We start from the raw sequence: 19464 nt of genomic DNA on the forward strand, positions 1-19464 counted from the left end.
CTCGGTTGGAGCTGATTTAGACCTCAAGGCCTAGATTCTTAAAAGGTATCTATGCATTACTTGTGCTCAGCATTACAATGCCTAACTGATTTAGGAGCTTAAACCTCATTTTCAAGTGGTACTCGAGCAAGAACTTCTCTGACAAGCTCATTCCACTCAGGTCCGGCCCATGCTAGAAGTTTGCAAGCAGCAAACCTCTCACAGAATTGAAAAACAAGACCTCTTTAGCAAACGGATTGAGATAATCTTGTAAAGTTATTATGAGGTCAAGAGGCAGTGCTGTGTGTTCAAGGAAGCTTTCAAGACTCTCTAAGTAAACACTATTCCAGACAAAAATATTTGCAGTTCAACAAAGGAGGGCACAGAATCGGTTTGGAAATCATCTCTTTGCTTGGCTGCTCCAACCAGTTTAGCTACCATGTTTGGCTAACTGCAGAGTTGCGAGGGAAAGCAGCACTGGAGGTAGCAAACCTAGTACAGATTCAAATAAATGGACTGTTTCAAGAATTTAGTTATTTACGTGAGGGATTTTAGCAAATGTGCACTTGGTCCACTGCTTCTTGTCCTAAGTCCTACCAAACACTGTGTTCCCAGCCTATAGTTAATCAAATGTTAGAATAAAAGCCTTAAAATTCCACCTGGGGACTTTTTCATTTATGTATTTATTTTTCCTTTTTGTGCCCACGAAACATCTTGAACTACTGGGAGGTGTGATGGGGCGCCTGCAGCACACTGGGCTCTAAGGGGGTAATAGAGCCCTTAGGAGGCTGCATAGGAGGCAGCCAATCCGAGAGGGGCTGCAAGGAACAGCCAATCAGGGCAGAGCTGGCCCATATAAGAAGGGCTGCAGAACACAGCAGATTCAGTCACTCCTTGGAGCTTGAGGAGGGAGGTGGACTGGCTGCCTTACAGGCTGAAGGCAGCAAGCACCCTGGACAGAGCAGTGCTGCGGGCAGAGACCCAGGGAGCTAAAGGCAGCTCCTGGTGGGCTGCAGACATTTGCAGGCTAAGGCCCTAAGGCAAAGAGGGTGCTGGGGCTGCGGGGAAGAGGCCCAGGGAAATCTACTGAGCAGTTGGAGGGGGCACTGCAAGCAGCGGCCATCTGCAGGGTCCCTGGGCCAGGACCTGGAGTAGTGGGCAGGCCTGGGTCCCAACTCCCACTTGCCACTGAGGAAGTAGCTGGACTGAGGGACTGCGATACTATCCCCTGGAAGCGGGAGGGAACACAGAGTGTGGCACACCCAGAGGGCTGTGTCCCGAACAAGACGCTGCAGTCCTGGGAGTGACGTGGGTCTCTGGAGCAGAAGCGATGGTGGCGAGACATCACCAGAAGAGGGCACACTGGTGTACATAGCTAATCCCCAGGACAGCCAGCAGGAGGCGCCGCAGTGGTGAGTCCCATCCTGTCATAGGAGGACATCTAGCACCGCCTGCTGCTAGGCAAACTTCCTCAACCCTGAACTTGCTTCACACATGATCAGTCCTTGTCCTCTCTCCTGAGACTGCCACAGGGGTGTTCGTCATGGCTGCAGTAGTTTTCAATGACAGTCACACCCGTCTACTAGGATCTGGACAGAGGCTGGCCGTGCGTTTTAGATATTCCGCTCAACGTGAAAAAGCATTTGGAGGTTGATCCAAAACCCACTGAAGTTAATGGAAAGATTCCCATGAACTTCAATGCCCTTCATCGTCGTTAATAACAGCCTGGATTTGATTTTGCATTTCTAGAGTGCCTTCCATTACAGGATCGCAAAGCTTTTGGCAGAGCTGAATTCAGCCTCACAAACCCACCTACAAAGTAAGTATTAACCTCTGTTTTCCCATTGGGAAACCAAGGCATACAGCTGTTAAATGACTTACCCAAGATCACCCTATGCCAGATCCAGGAGCAGAACCTAGATGTGCCAATTCCCAGTTTGTACTTTAAGCTCTGTACTTTTACAAGGCCATTCTTCCTCCTTGAGCTGGCAGTCTAGATGGGAAAAGTTCCAGAGTGTGTCACCAGACTACAGATCAATCCAATTACCACAGGAGAATCTGATCCTAGGCTGCTGTAATTTGCACCAGCTAATAACTGTATCGTTATACCAGACAATTAATGGCACTTCTGGAAATGTTTTATGGTTTGCTCCCCAAAATCATTTTACAATGGCCAATTCTTTGGGCCTTTAAAATAGGGTAAATATCTTTGTAGCAAGTATGTTGTTCCAGGAGACCATAGAACCAACCGTTCAGCCTGTTGGGTTGGGCGCTTAATTGTTCAGATGGATGGGGATGCAAGATTTGCCACAGGGATTTAAACTGAAGGAACATTCACTCCCACAAACAGGCTTCTTTCAAAGCAAATGATTCATTTAAACTCATTAAATAGAAAACAACAGGTAACTGAAATTCATCCCCTATTAGCAATTTGTCTCAGTTAGAAAGCAGTTCCCTAGATCTATTGATTAAACATTTCCTGAGGCTCAGTACAGACATCAGGCTAATCAATGAGGTAATGCTTTTTTAAAAATTCTAATTGAGGGCTTGAGTCAACCCATTATGCTAAAGCCCATGAGACAAAACATGTTTAAAAGCTGCCCAATTACATCATGCTTGGCTCTCATAACAAAGCTGGAGTATAAAGGGACTTTGGATTTTGTTTAGCTGTGAAATTACCCTGCACAGCTTTTAAGGAATCTGCTGCTTTCTACATATTTACATCAGTTAGCCTAAGGGTACATCTACACTACAGCGGGGAGTCGATTTAAGATACGCAAATTCAGCTACGTGAATAGCGTAGCTGAATTCGACGTATTACAGCCGACTTACCCCGTTGTGAGGACGGCGGCAAAATCGACTTCTGCCGCTTTTTGTCGGCGGCGCTTACTACCACCTCCGCTGGTGGAGTTAGAGCGCCGATTCGGGGATCGATTGTCGCGTCCCATCGGGACGCGATAAATCGATCCCCGAGAGGTCGATTTCTACCCGCCGATTCAGGCGGGTAGTATAGACCAGGCCTAAGACTTGTCCTCTATGCTTGCAAGGCTGTTTTCTGTAGCTTCTGTTTGATTTTCATGTTATGTTTTATTCTACATAGCTACAGGTGACTGTCTATATTATTGTTAAATAAGAAGAAAGAACCATAGAACGAGGGAAAACAACAGTGAGGTTTGCCAAAAGGATTATAGAAATTATTTAATAGTCTGTTCAAACTAGTAGCAATATTATTGCAGTTTTATTAACTGGTGTTATTTGGTTCTCTGCAATTCTTCAATATATAAAGTGGGTGGCAAATTTTATTGTTTTACACATTAAAATATTACAAACAAGGAATAGAATCCACTGAAGATCTCATGGCATTTTTTTCAAAACCAGAGGTACCTACTGCAGCAAATTCCAACTTAGATACTTCTATTACATCTACCTACAATTCTCCCAGCATTTCCCTTGGATAAGGTTTTCTCCACTTTTTTTCCTAGGCTGCAATGGGGTGGTGCTATAAAGTAGTAAACAATCACTGAGTTTTACCCCAGAGGTAGCTGCATTTTTATTATGGATGAAGAGATCACGCTATACAGAGTGCCGTTTAAATTTGCATAGCTCTTTGTAATCCTCTGGGATGAGAAAGTAATTTTTGTGTTTATATAACCTATTTATAAGCACTACCAAATATATTCCAGGGTCTAATCAGTAGGAAAATGAAGCATACTAAAAATAATTTACTTAAATTCTTTCCCAAAGGATCTTGAAGTGCTTTACAAACTTTAATTATATACATAAATTTGGAATAACTCTATCCATCTATGAAATGCACATACCGCTGTGCTAAAATATGGCAACTGCTTAAGAGTACAACAGCAATTCTCCCCAGAGCCTGGGAAATAATGACCAGAGGATCTTTTATAACCAGAAATTTAACAATAGATCAAGAGATGCACAAGCAGCAGCAGAATGTGCCCTTGCTAAACGCTTGCTCCGATATTGGTCCCTCACTGACAGAGAAACTGAAATTTGTCCAAGGAATAGGAAAGCAATTAATTATATCTGGAAAAAAAGGAATACATAGAGACCAATTTTAGGTTCCTAAATTATCATAGAGCAGACATTTTGCTACATGGTTAGCACCATGTAGCAAATAGTGAAAAAGCATTCTGAATTGGATGCCACAGCTCTCAATGCCAATTTGAGAGCTGTGGCATCCAATTCAGAATGCTTATTCACTACTTCTCTTTTTGCATTTGGCTGCCAAATTTGATATCCTGAATGAGCAGCAGTGGATGAAACATGGGAGTGGGAGTCAGGAACTCCCAAATTCAAATCCAAGCACCTAACCAGACTTGAGCTGTGACCTTCAGGAAGCATATTTGTACTGAGGAAGAAACCATTACAGGGAGCATGAGTTACAGAAGATGGTTGGTTCTTCAGCACATCCACACAGCAACACTGTTTGAGAGGACCCACAGAGGAAAGGTTCTATAACTAGGGCCCTACCAAATTCAGGATCCCCTTTGGTCAATTTCACAGTAATAGGATTTTTAAAATTGTTAATGTCGTGATTTCAGCTATTTAAATCTGAGATGTCACGGTGTTGTAATTGTAGGGTCCTGACCCAAAAAGGAGTTGTGAGGGGAGGGTCGCAAGGTTATTGTGGGGGGGGTTGCGGTACTGCTACCCTTACTTCTGCGCTGCTGCTGGCGGCGGCGCTGCCTTCAGAGCTAGGCGGCTTGAGAGCGGTGCCCAGCTCTGAAGGCAGAGCCACCGCCAGCAGCAGCACAGAAGTAAGGAAGGCAGGGGATTGTATTGCCACCTTTACTTCTGCAGCCTGTAGAGCTGGGCCCTCAGCCAGCAGCCGTCATTCTCCAGCCCCCCCAGCTCTGAAGTCAGCACAGAAGTAAGGATGGTAATACTGACACCCCCTAAAATAACCTTGCAACCTCCCACGCCCTACAACTCCCTTTTGGGTCAGCACCCCTTATTTGAGAAATACTGGTCTCCTCTGTGAAATCTGTAGAGTACAGAGTAAAAGCACACAAGACCCGCTTTCATGGGAGACCAGATTTCACGGTCCATGACGCATTTTTCACAGACGTGAATTTGGTAGGGCCCTATCTGTAACCCATGACCCACTCCCTGAGCCATCCAATCCCCTGTATAGCACTCCACACCAATTACATCATGCTCCGCTTGGACAAGAAAAATCCCTTTCTGACTCTCGCAGCAATTAATGAGAGATGAAGCAGTGCCAGAAGTGGAGTGAGGGCGCCATGGGGTTTAGCATGTGGCTTATTAGCTCAACTCTGTTTTGTTCTGAAGCAGGCTTTGCTTGTTTGTTTTTAAATAATCTTCCCACGCCCACCCTTATATACACAGAAAGCGTGTGGCAAATTTTATTGTTTGTTATGTTAAAATATTAAACAAGGAATAGGATCCACTGAAGATCTCATGGCAATCTTTCAAAAGCAGAGGGACCTATTGCAACAAATTCCAACTTTGATACTTCTATTATATCTTATATCTACACTGTCCTCCCCCAGAGGGTTTATAGGTCTCTTGGACAAAGCGTATTAAAGCAGGGACGATGTACAAGAATGACAGACCGCGTCAGGGAGTGGGATCCAGGCCTAGGAGGCAACAGGGAAACGAACAGTGGGAGGCAGGGGCGGCTCCAGGCACCAGCGCACCAAGCGCATGCCTGGGGCAGCAAGCCGCGGAGGGCGGCCTGCCGGCCACCGTGAGGGCGGCAGTTATGTTGCCTTCGGTGGCATGCCTGCGGCAGGTCCGCCGGTCCCGCGGTTTCGGTGGCAATTCGGCGGCGGGTACGCCGAAGGCGCGGGACTGGCGGACCGCCCGCAGGCATGCCGCCGAATCCGCATTACCAGCGGACCTCCCGCAGGCATGCCGCCGAAAGCCGCCTGACTGCCGTGCTTGGGGCAGCAAAATACATAGAGCCGCCCCTGGTGGGAGGAGTCCATAATGGGGGCAAAAAGTTACATAGCAAAGAAAGACAAATAAGGAACAGAAGGTGATGAAACAGGTGGGAGTCAGGCTGTGAAAAGCCTTTAAGGACCTCAGTTTTGATGCAGAAGGAAAGGGGAAGCCCATGATGGGATCTGAATCAAGGGGCTATGCAAGAAATGAACACAGCTAAAATATAGATCAAGCTGTATCAACAGACATACAGCTAAACTATAGCAATAAAATTCCTAGAGGAATGAGAGCACCTCTCCCCTGCTCCTATCTATTAGGTTTGAAAGGGAACAGAAATGCTATGTCAGATGTTTAAAAACAGCAGGGGAGCCTATCCAGAAAAACATTTAATCAAAGATTTTTTAGAACTGATCCCAGGAGGCTGAGAACTGATGCTCCAAATAAAGCCAAAGGAAACTGGCTTAAAGGGGAGTGGCTCAGCCCCTCTCCGGATCAGCAATACACACGCCACAGTTAAAAAAAAATAGCTATGGCACCAAGCCACTGTCTCCAATTTGAAAATCTCTTGAGGTTGTTGCCCTAAAATGTTTCACAAGAGGAGTGAATGGACAGGAGGAATGGAAGGGTTGTTTAATGGGGTTTGTAAGTTGCAGTTCCGACAGCAACTGGATTGGAATCAGCACAAATATTTGTGTCACTTGGCAGCAGTGATGTCCAAGCATGGTTTGCAACCTTCACTGGTGACTCAACAATTGACAGCAAATAAAGATCTGCCTGTTTAGAACTCTACAGGCTTCACAGCTGGACGTACATACTGCCCTACAACTGCACGCTAGGAAAATACAGCATTTGAAAGGAGTTCTCCTTTGCTTGTTTTTCTTGTCCAAAGTACATTTAAACAACCACCTTGTAACATGGGCCTTTCCCTTTCCTTGCTGCCTTGGCCCCAGTTCCTAATGATAGTGCCCTGGCAGAAGGGAATGGGACAGAGCAGCAGAGTCGTTGCTGATGTGGGAGAGTTCAACTGGATTCAAAGGAGAGATCATACACCTTGCTAGCTAGGGCCCAAAGACTAGGGTGACCAAATGTCCTGTTTTTAATGGGACAGTCCCGTATTTAAGCATTCTTCCATATATCCTGACTTTTTGTTAAATATGGGCAAATTGTCCCGTATTTTCTGGGATTGCAGCACAGAGCCAGCAGCGGGGGGCAGCAAGCGGCCCTGCCACCCCCTTTTGCTCTCGCCAGCGCACGCCCGCGACGGAATCTCCCTTGCAGCCTTCTCCAGCGGCAGCAGCGACACCAGTGCCAGGGATGGGCAGTGACAACACGGCCAGGAGCAGCCCAGGCTCCACCACTCCCCCCGTTCCTGCTGCTGCACCTGCCCCGCCACCCTCCTGGGCAGCACTCCAGTTTCGCTGCCATCAGCTCCCACCTTGCATGGGGGAGGTGTGCCCTTCCTCCTCCGTGCACCTGCTGTGCTCCCTGCTCCCCCGGGCGGAGGGGGCAGTGGGAGCAGGTTGTGAGCAGCATTTCACCTCACAGCCTGCCCACCCCCCCCCCGCTGCACATGGGGTGTGGAGGAACGTGGGGGGTCATGACAATGCCAGCCCTGCACTGGAGGGAGGGCTAGGAAGAGTGGATCAGGCTGGCCAGCCTGCCCTACATGGGAGGGCCTCAGGCAGCCCAACGTACGGGCGTGCAATGGGGGTGGGGGGATGGCTTGGACCACCAGCCCTGCAGGCAGGTGACAGGGGGGCTCGGACCACCAATCCCGCATGCGGTGGGGGGGCTTGGAAGACCAGCCTTGTGCACAGGGGAGAAGTGGGGGTCAGACCAGCTCTAGGGGGGTAGAGAGGATCACAAGGGAGTGCAGGCAGGCAGCTGGGTGCTTGGACCAGGTTGGGGGGTCACAGGCAGGTAGTAGGGGGCATCAGATGGGGGGGGGTTTCACATGCAGGTGGCAGAATGGCTTGGGCCAGCCCAAGAGCATGGGGGCTGGGGGACCTCAGGGAGGGCTTGGGCCAGCCTGGGGGTCTCCTGTTTTCCCTTTGGGAAAATATGGTCATCCTACCAAAGACCCACAAGAAACTGCTAACATAAGACCAAATACAACTGTGAATTCATGCGGGGGAAGGAGGACAAGAGGAGCGAGAATGCAAGGGGGAGTGTTTCTGAGGGACCAAAATTGAGACATGTCCAATTTTGGTCCCTCAGAAACACTCCCCCTTGCATCAGGAAAGAAAGGTAAAAAATTCTAAAATCATCTGTTGCCCGCATTCCTGCAGAGAGCAGACTCCACTGGAGACAGAGCAGATCCATATGACAGACATAAGAATGCGTAGCCAGGTGGAGGGAAGAGGGGGAGCGGAAAAAAAAAAAGGCGCCACCCATTGTGGCGCTTTTACTGACGGGGCAGCGCTCCGGGTCTTCGGCGGCACCTCAGTGGCGGGACCTTCACTCGCTCCGCGGGTCTTCAGCGGCATTTCGGCAATGAAGCTTCAGCGCCACCGAGGACACCCGAAGCGAGTGAAGGTCCCGCCGCCGAGGTGCCGCCAACGACCCGGAGCGCCGCCCCGTCAGTAAAAGCGCCTCAGTGGGTGGCGCCCAGTTCACACCCACACCGCGGCAAGGAGCGGAACATCAGGCCTGGCTGGGCCACACGTGGAAGGAAAGGGGCGGCCGGAGCTCCCGGGGCGCTGGGACCCCGCACACCGGGGCGTCCCCAGGGGAGGAGGGGTGGACGACATGTGGGGAGGGGGCGCTGCCGGGGGGACCCTGGATCCCAGCGGTGGGGGGCTCCCAGCGGGGGGCAGCAGCAGCACTGCCTTGGGGGCAGCACGGACTCGGAGTCGATGGGCCAGACCCAGCGCAGTGCACACTGAGCAGGGGACCCCTGAGCTGGGCTGTACCATCTCCCATTGGCCTGGAGCAGCGAACCGCGGCCACTGGGAGCCACAATTGGCCGAACCTGCAGACGCAGCAGGTAAACAAACCGGTCCAGCCCACCAGGGGCTTTCCCTGCACAAGCAGTGGAACAAGTTTGGGAACCACTGGTCTAGATAATACTTAGTCCTGCCTTGAGTGCAGGGGACTGGACTAGATGACCTCTCGAGGTCCCTTCCAGTTCTATGATAATTTCCCCTAATATATGAAGAAGCCAGTGTTATCTAGGAAGTTTGCAAAATCCACCTCTGAAAAAGTAACTTGTACATTTACATCATAATTGCTCCAGAGCCAATTGGACCTTTACATTCACACGTGCAGATAAAACATTACAACCGACAAGGGGCAGAAAACTCCAGAGTTAAGGCTGAAGATCTGCCTTCATCTCAGGGACTGGGTTTTCTTTCTGGACCTTACATAGTTCATTCATAGGAGACCCAGAACAGTGGGAGACTGTAAAACGTATCTACAGGCTATCAACATGTACAGATGTTATTTGCTGTGGGGGAGGGGAGTAAATGGCTGGTATTTATATATTTTATAGTGGTAAAAACCAGGCCATTTTATTTGAGATGTTACTGTGAAATTTAATTATGGCAGAGTGCCTGAAGCCAGGGTTCAGCACCTATTTATGTTTTTGTACAGTGCTTTGCACAATGGGGTCCTGGGCTTCTAAGTACCACAGTAATACAAATAAATAATAATAATAAATAAAGATATATAGCACAAGATCAGCAATGCAGGCACAAAAGGAGCTGCTCAAGACATGAGGCCTGGTTCTGATCTACATTTCCTTGGTGTAAAATGGGAGTTACTTCCACTGAAGCTGGTGGAGTTACACCAGTGCAACAGCAGCATAAGATCAGATTCAGGCTGATCATTTCAACTTTAAATTTCTGGCTTTATAACACCCTTAATATTGGTGCTTTGTGCACAACTTTTTTTTTAAAAAAAAAGAACCAGATTAGCTGGATGCCAGAACAGCCACCTGTTAAACTTGAGTTTACTGTTCAAAGCATTTGATTTTTTAAAAAATTCACCAACAATGCAGAGATTCCCACTGTAGCGGAGTACATATTTTTAAGTGCCTTATTTGCTCTTACTTGGGCAAAACTCCATTGATTTCAGTAAGAATGTTGCTTTGGTAGGAAGTGTTGAACAGGAAGCTACATGGGGATTAAGTGCCAGATCTGGTCATCCCTCAATACACTAAAGAGATCCAAAGATTCAGACTTTTAGACGCAAGTCAAACCACCGCAGAACAGAAAAGCAAACTTCTTGTTTGTTTTGGCACTGTGAATTCTTTCCATCTTATCTTTGGTGTAAGTAGGGAATCCAACAATACATTTTCTAACTCAAAAGATCATTTTCCTATCCAAAAAAGGACAGCTTCTTTTGTAAGTTCACCAGCTGGGGATCATTTTGCGGGAAGTATTGCTATACCTAGAGTCTCATTGTAAACGTTAATTTAACCATTTAAAAAAATTGATCTTTAAAAAAAAAAAAAACAAGAAATAATTTGGATACTTGGCAAAGAACCTGTTCAATTGCTAAATGAGTAAAGGTTAAAATATTCCAATGACAAGCAAGGAATGAAATGCACTAAGTAATAATAACAATGTCTGAAAGTTAGTAATTGCAACTTGTTCTAATAGTGGCAATGAACTCTAAAACATGCTTCCAGAATTAAACATTTCTGCTTGGCCCGACTGCAGCGTGGGAGACCCAGGCTCAGGAATGACCTTAGGTTAAATCATGTTCAGATTTAAGTGGGAGAAGTAAAAGGAAAGGTCCATACCATGTCGCCATCCTAGGGAGGAACCAGGTCAGAGCAGTATTAAAGTCCTAAGCCAAGATTTTCAGAAGTAACTGGTGATTTTGGGTGTCTGACTTGACACACCTTAAAGGAGCCTGATTTTCAGAGGAGGGTGCTTAGCATTTTCTGAATATCAAGATCCTTTAAATTACCTCAAGTTGGGCACTGCTGACAATCCACAATATTGCTGTTGTCACTGCTGACAATCCTGGCGACAGAGGTAAGCCAATTTAGCCGCAGGGTTTCTGTTGCAATTTAGAAGTGGTTTTGGGAATTAGTGAGGGATTTCAGATTTAAATAAAGAAAATAATTGCCTTAGAATTACAAGATAAGTAGGTATCTAGGTTTGTTTACCTAAGTAGGTCTTGATTTAATTATTTAGAGTCTCCAGATACTGTCGCTTATGCTTAGGAGCATATGAGCTCTTCGGAGACAGGAAGAAGAACGGGAAAGCCCACACGTGGACACCATAATAAAAATGCTTCCACACTGGGTTTATACTGTTGCAACTCCAACTTCAATAGGGTAAGTGAAACCTGGCCCGTATACTCTACGTAAAAATGGCATAAACAGAGGAAGAAGACAGTCATACCGGATTATGCCAAGAGGATCTACATCTTCTTCCTCCTCTTCCTCCTCTTTTCTGGCATCTTGATCTTTTACTAATCCAAACCGAGGGATTATGTCAGATGTCCTCTCCTCTTTGAAGAAATCTAACTCTTCGGTTTCTTCATCTTTCTCCTCCTCCTCAGGAACATTTTTACCTTTCAAGTCAATGACACTAGTAGATTTTGTCCCTGCGAAAAACAATAATGCACGAAGAACTGAGCATGCCAATTTAAACTCACAGCCATACTTTTTTTGTCAATTTCTTCCACTTGTTCCCTTGGGGAATGTGTTCCTAGCTTTATAATCAGCTATTGTCAACTATATCCAGCAATCTGGATTGGAGAGTTAGTTCCCCCTATCCACTAACATGGCATTATATGCACCTCTAGATCTGAATATTTGACACTGACTTAACATATCTGGACTGCTCTCAGGTCAAACCCCAACAGAGAGTGAAAACTAAAAGTACAATCCTGGACTGCATGAAAAATGAAGTTGAGATAAGTATGTGGTACAATTCTTCAATTCGCACACATAAATAAAAATCTAAAATGGGTAGAAGAGACTGTGCCCACTAGAACAGAGGTTCCCAAACTGTGGTACACATACCCCTGGGGGTACACGAGACAGCTCTGGGGAGCACATGGGAGAATGGTGGATTTTATTTATTAATTATTTTATTTATTGCATTTTCATAATAGGCTACTCAGATGCAGCTTTAAAACTCTGTGGGAATTTGTTATATATAATACGGTAGTTAATTTACTTCAAGATGTACCAATGAAAACACACAGATACGCAGAGACGCTGACATACACAGCCCTCATCTCCAACCATTGTACAGCGCGGGTTCAGTTGTCCACAGGACCCTCTGCTTCATTCATTTAGTGAGCAGCTATTCAATATTGTCTTTTCTCCTCATTGTTCATTGCGTGGCCCCAGACCTTATTTATTGCACACTGTTCAAATCCTACCATGAAGACAGAATTATTAATTTCCTCATGGGCTTTCCTATGGCATTTATCACTGTAGTATCCACGTGCTTCACAAACATTAATTAATTGATTTTCACAACACCTATGCGAGGAAAGTGGGTGTATTATCCTATGTTTACAGATGGGGAACTGAGGCACAAAGAGATCAGAGTCAAAAGCATTCATTAATATTGGATGCCCAATCTGAGATGCCTAGGGCCCGTTTTTTCAGAGCATTATACAGCATTTTATATGTTCCTGGCACAGCTCCCATTGACTTCAGTTGCAGCTGTGAGTGCTCTGCATTTCTACAAATCAGACCCCAGTATCTCAAGTCAGGCATCCAGAAAATGAGGAACACACAATTAGTGACCACTTGTGAAAAGACTGCTTTAAGTGGCTTGTCCAGATCACACAGGAACCCTGCGGCAGGGGCAGGAGCAAAATCCAATTCTCCAGGGCAGCATTCAACTGCCTGAACCATGAGACCATCCTTTCTCTTCCTGCAGTCCCCTGCTTCTTTCATTACACATCTTCCAACTTCAGCAACAAATAAAGCAAGGTCTATAGACAATAGCCTCCTTAAACAACAAAGAGTCTGGTGGCACCTTAAAGACTAACAGATTTATTTGGGCATAAGCTTTCGTGAGTAAAAACCTCACTTCTTCGGATTCTTCAATATGCAGCCCTCATTCATCTCCAGAGCAGGTCCATCCTGTGCAATGAATGAGGCAAGGAAAAAATAGCATGTGATCATGTCATTAAAGATTGTACCATAATGCATATGCACAAGGGGGGCTGAATTAAGGTTACACAGAAGACCTTAATTCTAGTATTTCCTAACTTTTGAGTGCTTGACTTAATATCGTTTTAACAGGTGTGTGTGTGTGTGCGCCTGTGTACGCATGCATGCGTGCATGTGCAATATAATTATTTTAGTTACCTAAGAATTCCAGTAATTCAGGACTTGTTGCTAGTTCCAAATCTTTGGCGATGAGCCTCATAATGTCATTGAACACCACTCTTCGTTCTCGGATATCAGATTCCCCGACAAACAGAGCTTTCCTGGGTAATGGTGGAAGAGATGCCTGTGGGTAGTGGGCAGTCAGCTTTTGGTAAAACTCATCAATCTCACTGTACTTCTTAGAGACCTGTAATGAAATATACATGTTGGATTCGTTTATGAACAGACAAGAGTGAAGGACAGACCGCAAACGTGCAGGGAGTTATGCTCCATGAAACATTTCCCCCGGATGCCTCAGTGTAAAATATGCAGTACCAAAAAGCTTTCCATCTGGCCTGGTGTCAGCTTGTCATCTTTGTAGTTCACCACACAGCGTTACCGTGATCCCCTACTGTAATGAAATAAAAATCCAGCACAGTATTCAGTCAGACAGCATGGGCATCAGCTACTTGCATACATAGAGGATCAGAACTCGAGATATTCTTCTTTGAAAGCACAGGTCCCTAACATTCAGCTACAAATAGACTCTTTGCTGCTTGCCCTGTGAGAGGTCAGGAAATAGGAACCTCTCCAGGCTAGCATTCTAATGGAAAAAGCTGCAGGGAGCTTATTCAGGGCCAGCTCCCGGCACCAGCTTACCAAGCAGGTGCTTGGGATGGCCACTCCAGAGAGGGGCGGCACGTCCAGCTGTTCGGCGGCAATTTGGTGGACGGTCCCTCACTCCCGCTCGGAGCAAAGGACCTCCCGCCGAATTGCCGCCGCAGATCACGATCGTGGCTCTTTTTTTTTTTTTTGACGCCGCTTGGGGCGGCAAAAACCCTGGAGCCGGCCCTGATCTTATTCCCAGTTTGCTACTTCTCTTTAAGGCAGATTTGCCAACCTTGGTAGGTAGCTGCTCTATGCTGTTGGTGCCTGAATGTCTGCCGCATTTGCTAATGTACCTGATAACCAGCACAGAACCTCAGAACTTGTCACTACCTCTACTGGGAAGCAATGACTCTGAAAAAAGATTTGGGGGTCATCAGCTGAATATGAGCTCCCAGAACAACGCTATGGACAAAATAGCCAATGCAATCCTGGAATACATAAGCAGGAATCACAAGTTGGAGCAGAGAGATTACTTTACCTTTATATTTGGCACTGGTGTGACCGCTGCTGGAATACTGTGCCCAGTTCTGGTGCTCACAATTCAAGAAGGATGTTGATAAATTAGACAGAGTTCAAGTGTAGCCAAGGCCTTAGAGTGGCTATAGGTAGTGATCACTTGGTGGATGTTCGAGCCAAAGATTAAGAAACTGCAGAGAATCCCCTAAAATAAGGACCCGGCCCTTGTTGCTGCCTAAGGCCACTGGTAGAAGGGTTACACTTTACCGGCAGAACTCCTCCTTCTGTTGGCATATGTTGCGTCTACACTGGGGGCTGTGGCATAGGCTCTGCAGTGTAGACATAGCCAGAGTGGAGACAGGAGATTCCTCATTTCTTCTCCAAAAAAACAGATATTGTTCTTCAATGATGTGCACAATATGTCAAATGTAGAATTAATTGTAATAAGTAGCAAGTTAATTTATTAAAGTAATATGAAAGAGCAACTAATCCATAGAACTACCCCGCAAAATATTACACTCAAATTCAAAACTGAGCATTGGGATGAGACAAAAAAACCTTAAATATTACTTTTTTTCTCTTCACCCCAGAAAATGTTAATCTTCCTATGCAAACCAAATGTGCACATTTTTCATAAATCTCAATTTGTGTTTACACTATTGAATTTAGAACAAATGTGCACCCTCATACACTATTACTAATTAAACCATTGAAAATCCCTGTAGGCTTCCCACAACAACCAACCAGCATGTGCAATACAGCACACAGAATGTGCTAAATACTCTATCCCAAGCATACTAATTTGCTACTTGAAAGTCTGCATGTTATTACACCATGCAAAATAATTTAAGACAGTGCTTAAGTGCCCTCTGCTGGAATAGTCTATCATGTACCAGACTCAGGATTAAATATCTAAATATCTTTTTTTATTCTAGCAAATAAATAAAAATCAATACTATTAATCTGTAATATGTGGTTCAAACGATTTTCTCCTATTACCTATGATTCTTCTAGGCCCCAATTCTGTAAACACTTATACACATGCTTAACTTTACTCATGCAAGTAGTATCCTTTGGCCAGATTCTCAGATGGTGTAAACTGGCATAATTGGCTTAAATAGAATTCACACCATCTAAGACTCTGGCTAATCAACTTCAAAGAGACTACTCATCTGAATAAAACTAAGCACAAACGTATTTGCATGACAGGGGTCCTATTTACAACATTCATTTTGAAAAGACAGCATGCACTTTAGGAAGAAGGATTTTATTGCTAGAAACACATAAATAAATGTATCAGGAATAAAAACATGCTGAAATAGCTGGAAGAGTAAGAAAACTGCCCGGAAGTTCAAGGTGAAGACTGAAACTTTGACTCCAACCCTACAAATGATACACATGAGGAATCCCAGTGAAAGTTATCAAGATGTATGTGAAGTTAAGTACCGCCCATTGCCCCCCCCGCTACTGTGAGAAGCTAATTTAAAGAGCCCGTGTAGGCAGTTAATTGAATAAAGTGCATTTGGGCCTGATAAAAGGCCTTCAGGGCTCAGTTTCAGTGAAGTGTTCTCAGAGAAACCACCTCTCCAAAGAGAGAGGAACTCCCAGAGACCGCAGGCCACAAGGTGGGGGGCTGTACAACCCTGAGCCCAAAGGGAGAGACTTCTGGCCAGAGAGCCCAGGACCGAAACTACAAGCCCCAAGTAGGAGGAGGGCTGGGCAGCTCCTGATCCCACAGGGAGAGACCTTATTTCAAGGTTATTTGGCTTTAATAAAGTAGTACCCCAATCAGGGGAATTTTGTCTTGCATCCCCCTTTGGGCTGTGTGGAGTTGTTAAGGGGCCCCGGAGCAGGGAGTGCCTGCAGGGCCTCATTAGGTCAGCAGAGGGCACTATAGGACAGGCACACCCCACAACAAAGCCTTTGTCCCAAACTCATGCTCTTGTGCTTTTTGTTCACAAGGATTTCAGTGTGCAGAAGACATGGTGTATGCTTAAATCACTGCCCAACAGCTTTCTGAGTACTACTCTTCATTTTATAGTATTTTACAGTATGCACGTTTGAACTGTGTTTTCCATTTTTAAAAAGCACTTCTTCATACTACAGGAAAATGGAGGCCTGGCATTGTGGCCTTTGAATTGAAACAATTGCAGGCTTTGGCTAACGGCATTTTGGGCTGTATAAGTAGGGGCATTGCCAGCAGATCGAGGGATGTGATCATTCCCCTCTATTTGCCATTAGTGAGGCCACATCTGGAGTACTGTGTCCAGTTTTGAGCCCCACACTACAAGAAGAATGTGGAAAAATTGGAAAGAGTCCAGCGGAGGGCAACAAAAATGATTAGGGTGCTGGAGCACATGACTTATGAGGAGAGGCTGAGGGATCTGGGATTATTTAGTCTGCAGAAGAGAAGAATGAGGGGGGGATTTGATAGCAGTCTTCAACTAACTGAAAGAGGGTTCCAAAGAGGATGGATCTAGACTGTTCTCAGTGGTACCAGATGACAGAACAAGGAGTAATGGTCTCAAGTTGCAGTGGGGGAGGCTTAGGTTGGATATTAGGAAAAACTTTTTCACTATGAGGGTGTTGAAGCACTGGAATGGGTTACCTAGGGAGGTGGTGGAATCTCCTTCCTTAGAGGTTTTTAAGGTCAGGCTTGACAAAGCCCTGGCTGGGATGATTTAGTTGGGAATTGGTCCTGCTTTGATCAGGGGGTTGGACTAGATGACCTCCTGAGGTCCTTCCAACCCTGATATTCTATGATAATCTCTTTTTACAGAGATTCCAATCCCAGGTTGCAAAGTCAAGCACTCAAAAGATAAGAAGTTAAGATGTAATTAAGGTTGTCCCTGCAATCTTGTGCCTCAGTATTATGATACAGTTACATGATCACATGCTATATTTTCCACCCTGCCTCATTAAGTGCAAATAGGATGAGGCTCAATATTTCTTTTCAGCAACATGTGGCCCCACGTCTTATTTACTGCACACCCACCAACTGCTGCACTGAGTGTGGAATTGTTTTATTACCCCATGGGCTTTTCAGCTGCATTTATCTCCTAGAATTTGAGTGCTCCACAAATGATGAACCTATCTTCACAACATCCCTCTAAAGTGGGGAAATGTTATCCCACATTCACAGATGGAATACCAAGTCACAAGGAGATTTTAGGCCAAAATTTGCATGCATGCACAGATAAAATATACATACATACAGAGAGACAGAGAACTATTAGTGTGTGTGGTGCATACATAATAAAGCTGCATTTTGTATGTAAGACAACAAGACAGTAAGGGCAGGGCTATTTTAGCATTTAATAAACTTCATCAGCAAATTCAATTGTGAACTAATAAGTAATTACACTGAGTATTCGGCTGATACATAAAACAAAACATCAATGGCTGGGTGCGTTCTAAAAGGAGAGTGGGCGGTGGAGGACTTCTGGAAAGACAAGGTGTGAGCAGTAGAAACGCATTTGCGACAAGAGAAGGCGGTGTGTCTCTGCCCCAGAAAATGGCAGTTTGTGTGCAATAATTAAGCTTTACCTTCTCAATGGCTGCTATGATTCAGTTTTAAAAATAAAGCAACTCCATTGTTTCTATATACCGAGAACATTCCGAACTTTAAAAGGAAACACAGCCGAGTTTTCCTTTAGTTTAGCAAGTGTGACCCCAAGGTTAACGCTTATCCACAGCCCACACTACACTCTGCAGTGCTTTACAAACGGAAGTGTTTAAATAACTTCAGATTCACAAAGACTCTGATTTGAAGACTCAGCTTGGAAGCGAACTGCTCGTGCTGATACTCAATATGAACATTGCATTTTAAATGTACTGATACCGAATGCTATGCAAACACACACACATGCAAACTGCAGGTTAATAGGTAAAGTTATATTATTGAAATCAAAGAAATGGTAGGGCTAGAGTATTTCACATTTGTAAGTGAAATAGGTCTTCCTTGTTAAAGTAGTTTTGATTATACGCACACAGTATATCTTGTAGAACAAGTCAATAAAAAGCTGTTACCCCACTGTCACAGTTCAGGGCATCTGCACCAATCCCTCTGTGGTCCTTTGAAGGACCCACTCTAGGCTGACTGCTCCTGTCTTGAGCAGAGACCCACATATCTCTCCCTCCCAACCAGGGGTTTTACAAGGTTGTGCAGTTCCCTGCCTACAATGTGATATTCCCAGCAAGCCAGACTGCCTAAACAGGCCAGTGTCTGCGCTTTGCTTTCTCTTCAACGCAGTGTGCTGCCTGCAATTAGAGTTCTTTCTAAGCAAGTACATTTATTGTTAAAGTGAAAGCATTACAGAGAAAACATATTAAAACAATAAAAGAGCCTACACACGTGCTAAAAAGCTTATCAGAGGTCACCCCAACTCCTGCCTCGGGCTCTGGTAGATATCATTCCTTCAAAACCCACAACTGGGTGATAAGTTCATAACTGTCTCAGATTCAGAACCAGAACTACCATGAATAGTGCAGTCTTTCATTTATATAGCTTGGGCCTTTGATCTTGCCCTCATTGAGCTGTGATCAGAAGATAATAGCCCCCTCCCCAGGACGTAGCTTCAAAAGGCTGGGGTTTTGCATAAACGGAGGTGGGGACTTTGCATTCACCTCCCCCTAGATATTCCCCAGGAAAACCACTTCGTTTTTGTTCCAAAAGTCCATTCTTGTCTGGCACATCGTTCCACATAGAACCCCAGGTTTCACATTGTCACATCTCTCCATTTGAGAGGTTACATACAATCCTGACCCACAATAATACATAAGCCATTCATTTACTACAATGGACCCCAAAGATACTTAAACTTAATTCAATATGCTCTCCCAAGTATATGACGGAAAACTGACATCTCTGTTACACATGCCGCCGTCACCTCCACCCCTTTGCCCAGTCCATCACTAAAAAAACACAACCATCCACAATCTCTTCATATCTCCCTCCCTCCAGCTCCTGGTTCTCACAGAGACCTGCATCCCTCCATCTGACACTGCAGCTGCACTCTCTTATAGAGGCCTCTTCTTCTCTCACAGTCCCCACCTTACATCAGATGATGGTGGGGCTGTAGGGCTTCTCCTCTCCTGTTCCTGCTGCTTCCAAACCTTCCCTCTTCCCCTTTCTCATTGCT

The 19464-nt window shown here is 45.4% G+C and overlaps 1 protein-coding gene across 6 annotated transcripts in view; it reads right to left on the reverse strand.

Annotated features, from left to right (window-relative positions):
• Positions 1 to 19464, reverse strand: part of HS1BP3 (HCLS1 binding protein 3) — a 70039-nt gene that overhangs the window by 36452 nt on the left and 14123 nt on the right. For 4 of the 6 annotated variants that reach the window (XM_034766582.1, XM_034766583.1, XM_034766587.1 and 1 more), the window contains exons 3-4: positions 13199 to 13406; positions 11265 to 11469 (exon numbers count right to left, since the gene is read on the reverse strand). In XM_034766582.1, coding sequence (XP_034622473.1) covers positions 11265 to 11469; positions 13199 to 13406 — 413 coding nt within the window. Of the gene's footprint in view, positions 1 to 11264; positions 11470 to 13198; positions 13407 to 13534; positions 13611 to 14345; positions 14369 to 19464 lie in introns of those variants that run through there. The other 2 variants (XM_034766584.1, XM_034766585.1) reach the window with 2 other exon arrangements.

This window comes from Trachemys scripta, chromosome 3, assembly GCF_013100865.1.
Source record: "Trachemys scripta elegans isolate TJP31775 chromosome 3, CAS_Tse_1.0, whole genome shotgun sequence".
NCBI lineage: Eukaryota > Metazoa > Chordata > Testudines > Emydidae > Trachemys > Trachemys scripta.